This window comes from Myotis davidii, unplaced genomic scaffold, assembly GCF_000327345.1.
Source record: "Myotis davidii unplaced genomic scaffold, ASM32734v1 scaffold41, whole genome shotgun sequence".
In the NCBI taxonomy this organism is placed as follows: domain Eukaryota; kingdom Metazoa; phylum Chordata; class Mammalia; order Chiroptera; family Vespertilionidae; genus Myotis; species Myotis davidii.
This window is the reverse complement of record NW_006292344.1, coordinates 351935-359409: the sequence shown is the minus strand read 5'-3', so window position 1 is coordinate 359409 and position 7475 is coordinate 351935. Positions and strand designations below refer to the sequence as shown.

At 49.3% G+C, this 7475-nt stretch overlaps 1 protein-coding gene across 2 annotated transcripts in view; it reads left to right on the top strand.

The window, feature by feature from the left end:
* The window catches only part of MASP1 (mannan-binding lectin serine peptidase 1 (C4/C2 activating component of Ra-reactive factor)), a 62651-nt gene that overhangs the window by 47276 nt on the left and 7900 nt on the right, over positions 1-7475 (top strand). Inside the window, exon 11 of one of the 2 annotated variants that reach the window (XM_006765853.2) lies at positions 4988-5125. In XM_006765853.2, coding sequence (XP_006765916.1) covers positions 4988-5125 — 138 coding nt within the window. Of the gene's footprint in view, positions 2397-4987; positions 5126-7475 lie in introns of those variants that run through there. The other variant, XM_015565373.1, reaches the window with a different exon arrangement.

Genomic DNA, 7475 nt, shown 5'->3' with positions numbered 1-7475 from the left:
GCCGAGCCCGGCCTTTTCCCATGGCAGGCCCTGATAGTGGTGGAGGATACCTCGAGGGTGCCAAATGACAAGTGGTTTGGGAGTGGGGCCCTGCTCTCTGAGTCCTGGATCCTCACAGCAGCCCATGTGCTGCGCTCACAACGCAGAGACAACACAGTGACACCAGTCTCCAAGGAGCACATCACTGTCTACCTGGGCCTGCATGACATGCGGGACAAATCGGGGGCTGTCAACAGCTCAGCTGCCCAAGTGGTGCTCCACCCAGACTTCAACATCCAGAACTACAACCATGATATAGCTTTGGTACAACTCCAGGAACCTGTGCCACTGGGACCCCGCGTCATGCCCATCTGCCTGCCAAGACCCGAACCTGAAGGCCCAGAGCCCCACATGCTAGGCCTGGTGGCAGGCTGGGGCATCTCCAATCCTAATGTGACAGTGGATGAGATCATCAGCAGTGGCACTCGGACCTTGTCAGATGTGTTGCAGTATGTCAAGTTACCCGTGGTGCCACATGCAGAGTGCAAAACCAGCTATGAGTCCCGCTTGGGCAACTACAGCGTCACAGAGAACATGTTCTGTGCCGGCTACTATGAGGGTGGCAAGGACACATGCCTTGGAGATAGTGGCGGGGCCTTTGTCATTCTTGATGACTTCAGCCAGACCTGGGTGGCCCAAGGCCTGGTGTCCTGGGGAGGCCCTGAAGAATGTGGCAGCAAGCAGGTCTATGGGGTCTACACAAAGGTCTCCAACTATGTGGACTGGGTGTGGAAACAGATGGGCTCTCCTCAAGGTCTGGGGGAGCTCCAAGTGGAGCGGTGAGCTGACTGGCCTCCTCAGGGCCTGCCTGCCCTGCCTCAGCCCAAGCAAGGCTGACCCCACACTTCTGACAGCACACTCCATGTTACTCACTGACTAGACCAAATGGAATGGAACATGCTTCTCCCATCCTCTGGAGACAGCCCCAGGACCCTGAGAGGCAGCACAGCGGTATGGAAGAGAGTCTCTACACAAAAGACCCAGGCCCATGGTCCTGGGCAAGTCCCTTTCCCTCTCCAGGCCTCACTGTCCTCAGCAATACAAGGGAGCTGGACATCTGGGCCAGTCCTAGCACTCCTCTCCTCCTCTCCAGGACTGCTTTATCCCAGTGGCCTTATTCACTCCTATTACTTATCAAAACCACTGTTGCTATAACTGGACCTGATTGTTAGAAAATGTTTCCTTACATTGAACTGAACTCCAAGTCCATATATTTTGCTAGCTCTGTCCTCTGGGCACAAACAAGTCTAGATCCTCCTCTAGGAGAAAACCATTCAGATTTGGGGAGATGGAGATTATACCCTGAAGCCCCTCTCTCCTAGTGAAATCCCTGCAGTACTCTTATCCCTGGGATTTCGCTCCCAAAAGCTTCTTGTAGTTCAAGCTTTAGTCTTTATGTTATCTATTAAAGGGACAAAGAGAAAGCTGGGGATGTCTGGATGACTTGGGGAGGAGAAAAGCAATGGGAGGCTCCCCAACCCTGTTAAATTCCTATTGTCAACTCACAACTTGTCATTTTGGACCACACGTCACTGTCAAATACCAGCTGACTAGATGGGGTACTCCAGACAGCATGAAGCAACCTGCCAGCCTTAGAATGTATCATCTGAAAAGGCTGCCTGAGCCCCAGACCCAGACATGGAGACTCATCTGGATTGCTTGGAAAAAGAGAAGGCCCATGCTATGCCCCATTGTGCTTCTGAGTAGGAAAACAGAAGAAGGGCGGGCTAAGGACATTAGGAGTGACCTCATCCCACCAAGCTGCCCAGCATGTCCATGATCTGAGCTCTGCAGAGAATCCACCAGCATGGATGTTCAGAGGCATGAACTCCTCCAGTTTCCAGGAGCCCAAATAAAGGGCAGCAGAGATTTGCCTGTGAAAGACAGTGAAATGAGACAGAGAGCCAAGAGTCGTAAGCTCCAGCCCCAGCTCTATCCCCCACTGGCTGCATAACCTTTGACAAATCACTTTTCCTTTGGGGGCTCAGATTCCCCATCTATGAAAGGAAGGCATTGGACCTCCCTCAAGGTCCTTTTAGCTCCAGCAGTCAGTGCTTCCAATTGCCAGCAGCCTCTCCAAGGCCTTCAAAGGACAGACGGTCCTCCTGGGATTTTCAACCAGAGACAGGTGGCCAAAGAAGCCCCCAAGAGGGACTCTCAAGAGAACAGTTGGGAAGTGTCCACTTTTTTAATGGGTTCATGAAACCACACTCCTGTGCCTATGAGCGCTGCATGTAAAGGATGCTCTATATTGTATATCTTATATTACAAGCTCACCACTCTGTAAGGTGCCTCTGCACTCTGTGTCTCCTTTCAGGGATCTAAAGTGGAAATAAAACCTCTGTGGATAATCAACAGCCTTCATTTGGGAGTTTGATTATTGTTGATATTTGTTTGTTTGTGACTCTTTAAAAAGAAACTTACCCCTCATAAAGCCAAAATTGCTTCCATTACGGAAAAGGTACAATGTTTGTCACCTAGATATCATCCAAGAAAAGGTGATGAGGAGTGGGGTTGGTTATTGACATGTGTCCTGTCAGAGACTCCACATTCCTTCATTGCATTGCCTGCTATTTTAAGTCCTTGACTTCAAAGAGCTCAAACTAGCATGCAAGGCAAGGTCCTGTGCTTCTAGGTCTCACACAGGCAAGAGGAGTTAAGTGTCATAAGAGAAGTGGAGATGGCAGTAACAGTGATTGAATATGGGGATGAAGGAAAGGAAGGCAACAAAGAAGAGGCCAGTACAGACGTTAAATGCAGGCATTAACAGACATCTGAATAACAAAGAGGAGAAGGTTGGTGAAGGGTAGAGACCAGGGCTTGGTTTTTCTGTGCTTGATGAGTTCAGGAGCACATCCAGCTGGAGAGGAGGAAGGAGATATTTCAGAGCAGGGGCGTTTAGAGACACTGATTTGAAATCCATCAGTGTATAGGTAGTGTCATGGCATGGGAGTAAATAGTATTATCTACTGGAAGTTTGCAGGAAAAAGAAGGGGGGGGGGGAGGGGGGAGGACAGAACAAAGGAAATACCAGCATGGGAGGCATAAAGAGAAACAAGAGAGACAAAAAAAAGAGAGATCAGAAACAGGAAGAGAAGTGCTTCAGAAGCCAAGGAGGAAGTGTCAAGAGAGATAAAAAGTCTTTAGCAGTGCAAATGTCACAGGATAGTCCAGAGGAACACCTTAGGCTGGACATTCCCCAGGGACAGGCACCCTGGCTCCACTGTCAACTCTGAAAGAATAGCCAGGGAGCAGGCCCCATGCTGGTGTTTAAAGTCCCTAATCCTTCCTTTCTCCTCCTCCTCTCTCCTTCTCCCTCCTCCTCTCTCCATCTTCTCCTCCTCTTTCCTCCTTCTTCCTCTTCTTCTTTTCCTTTTTCTTCTCCTTCTTCCTTCTCTCATTCACTCTTTCTCTTTCTCTACCTTCTCTCTTTTGCTCCCTCTCCTTCCCTCCCCTCCTCTCCTTCCACCTGGAGAGGGAGGGAAGGGAAGGAGGAAGGAAGGAAAGGGAGAGATAGATAAGGAGCATGGGAGAGGTTTTTAGCTTTTCCTGAGGCAGGACACTACCCTCACATTCTTCCTCCTTGTGGCTTATAGAAAAATTATATCTTCAGTTCTCCCAGTTGTGGTTCCTTGAAACCTACAAATGTTTTACCACAGCCCTTGACTCTTCAAATGAAAGCTTGTATTTCCAGACTTTGGTTTGTACTTTGTTCTTTCAAAAGTCAAAGTTGTACCTAGCCTCACCTAAAACAATGATGCTCCAGCTTCAATAGTGAGGAGTCACAGGGCAAGAAAACTTCCTAGGGATGAAGAATCCATGAGATAAAATTTCAAATAGTATCTATCTCCGTATACATGTATATATCACTAAGTTCCATGTATGGGCCCAGAGCCATTCTATCTCCATCTGTGTTTGTGTATCTATTAACTATTCAAATGACCACTTTACTTCTAAGTATGTGAAGAGCATGGTGCTTCTTCCAAATTCACCTCAAACGAGAAGGAAGGATGTGGAAACTGTCAACTCTTCTCCCCAGAAACGTGGCTATGGAAAGGAGAGATAGAAGACACTTTGAAATGAATGGGACGCAGGTAGGGTAAAAATTTGATTTTAGGATGAGAAGGCCTGACCCTGTTTTGGAGGCATAGATAAAGGAGAGCTGCAAAATACAGAAAAAGGATAAGAATCCATAACGCCAGGTCCTTAAGAGTTTGGAAGTGAGGAGATCCAAAGCCCGGAATTCTGGAGAGAAGAAAGTTTACAGAGGAAGCAGATGGAGTGAGGGATGGCTGGGGCACTTCCCACCCAGTGGGCTTTGAGTATCTGCTGGGAATGGGGAGAGGAGGTTAGCTTAGTGAGAAAGAGAATTATAGACTCACATAATTGAAGTCTATACCAAAAGACTTTAGGTATGGTTAGATCAAGGGTTTCAAATATCAGGATACAATCTCTCCCTTGCTTCCTCCTCATCTTCTAGTTCCACTTTTCTCTATTAGTATCTCTATTCTCAGCAGATTCTCCATGAAGTGATCTTTGGCAGATCTGGGCTTATAGCCAGTAGTCTAGCAACCCCAACAGAGAAAGGTCTCTCTAATATGCTTAACCCCCAAGTCAGGCCTTCATTGGCCAGGCCAAGGTTACATTCCCACCTCAGAGCAAATGCTGTGACCAGGGGATGAGAGGCATGAATCAGTCATGTCTGGGTCACATTCCTACCCCTAACACCAGAGATAAAGTCATTCTAACTCAGGATATATGGACTGGGAATAGGGGAAGAGCAAATCCCAGAGGAAAATTGATGTGCTGTCACTGAATGGGGCCATGGATGCTGAGAGCTCAAAAAATTGACAGTTGTTCCTAACAGAGAGTAATGAGCTGGCAACTCTGGCAAAGGACAGGATGGAGCCAAGAGTGTGATATGTTTCCTCTCCTCTGGCCGCCACAGTGTGTGGGCTCCCCAAGTTCTCCCGGAAGCTGATAGCCAGGATCTTCAATGGGCGCCCGGCCGACAAGGGAACCACCCCCTGGATTGCCATGCTGTCACACCTGAATGGGCAGCCCTTCTGTGGAGGCTCCCTTCTAGGTAAGGAGAAGGTGGAAGGGGTGGGAAACCCAGGGTTAGGAACCAGTGTGGGAGCAAAGGTAGACTGATAACATTTCTTCATTGAAAACCACTGTCTACACCAGTAGCGCCAAAAAGTATAGTGTTGTAGAAAGGGCCCTCAGCTGGGGCAGGGGATATGTGATCCTGTTCTAGCTGGCTCCTTTAGTCAGCAAACACCCACTGAGTCCTGGTCAGTCTCTGGCACTTGGAAGGATCAGAGAGTCAGCCACTCAAACATGGATTACAGCACATGGCTCAAAGGCAGGGTGTGCCAAGGCTGTGGAAGCAGGGAAAACCAGAAAATTCACCCTGGAGAAGTGAGGGAACTTTCTTACAAAGGCCTTGAATGCCCCACTTAGGAATTTATATTTTATCCTAACACTGTTGCAGGCTTATAAGCATATTCTGGAAAGTTCTCTCCAGAGGCTATATGGATTGAAAAGAAGGGTGACTCAGGAGGCTAGGGTTCAGTGAGGTATTATTGCAGTAGTCAGGAGTGAAGTCATTAGCTTCAGAAAGAGGACAGGGGCCGAGAGATGACAATGAGGCAGATTCAAAAGCATTGGGACATAGAGTCATCAGGCTTTTGTAACGGATTAAATGTGGTGGGAGTGGGAGCAAGGGCAGGAAAGGAAAGGCTGACAGACCTTCCTGCCACAATTGGGTCCAGATGACCTAAGGTCCATTCCAGCTCTGACATCCTAAGAAAAAGTAATAGCATTCTGGAGTCTGCAGCCAATGCCTGGCTTGATCCCATCACAGAGGAAGAAGGTCTGGATGGGTTCACATATGCCTACACAGCTCCTGGGGCTGCTGGCCTTGCCTCTCACTGACCCACCTCCTCCGGGGTTCAGTCAGGTGAGGACAGCTCCCCACCGGCATCGCCAAGGGCAGGTACCAGGCCTGGGACAGGGCTGCAGTCAGACACCCTGGGATATGTGAAATGGCAACCAGGCATTAGCCCTCCTCTTCAAGTAATTGATCCACAAACACAAAGGTGAGTGTTACCACCCTATTAAGCCTCCTAAAGAGGCAGAGTGACTACAGGTAATAGGAGCAGCCCTGGGAGGAATGGGCAGGGGAGAGGACCGAGGGATAGAAGGAGGGAGAGGGACAGAGAGACCCACACCCCAAAACCCTGGTGCCTTTCTTTCTTTTGGCTCATCCTGGTTATGACTATAGTTTTAGTTACTTATGAGCTTATCATCTGCTTCACCTAAAGGATGAGCCAAAGCCTGATCCTATATTAAACCAAGGGCAGGAACCAGTCCACTGAGGGGAAAAGACAGCTGAGATAGAAGACATGCTCTAAGCTGGTGGTCAGGAGACCCAGGGTCTGGCCCTGGCCTGTTACTAACATTCTGAGTGACCCTACAGATCCCTACATTCCTCCAGGCCTCAGGATCCATATATATAAAACTAGAGGCCCAGTGCACAAAATTTGTGCACTGAGGGGGATGTCCCTCAGCCCAGTCTGCACCCTCTCCAATCTGGGACCCCACAGGGATTGGGCCTACACCAGCAGTCGGACATCCCTCTCACAACCAGGCCTGCTGGCTCCTAACCACTCACCTGCCTGCCTACCTGATTGCTACTAACCGCTTCTGCCTGCCAGCCCAATCGCCCTTAACCACTCCCCTGCTGGCCTGATTGATGCCTAACTGCTCCCCTGCTGGTCCGATCGCCCCTAATTGCTTTCCCCTGCTGGCCCAGTTGCTCCCAACTTCCCTCCCCTGCCAGCCCAATCACCCCCAACTACCCTCCCCTGATGGTCTGATCGCCCCCAACTGCCCTCCCCTGCAGGCCTATTCACTCCCAACTGCCCTCCCCTGCCAACTTGATCGCCCACAACTGCCCTCCCCTACTGGCCATCTTGTGGCAGCCATCTTGTAATGTCATGGGGTGGCCATCTTGTGACAACATGGGGGAGGCCATCTTGAGATGACGTGGGGGTGGCCATCTTGTGATGACGTGAGGGCACAGGGCCACCTAGGCTTTTATTAGTATAGATGAGAGGTTAGGATCAGAGCAGTGGTGGCAATCGTATCATCTGGGGAACTTTAAAACATATTTGTGCCTGGGCCACACTCCCATAACTTAGCTGGTCTGGCTTCATGGCCAGGTACTATTTTTTTTTAATTCCCCAGGTGGTTACAATGTGCATCCACAGTTGGGAAGCAGCATGATATGTCAGTGCTTTTACAACCTCAGTGTGCCTAGGAATTACTCAAGGATCTTGTTACCATTCCCAGATTTCCCTACTAAAGGCAAATTCTGCTTCAATAGGTCTGAGGTGGTGGCCTGAGAATCTGAATTTCTAAGCAATTTA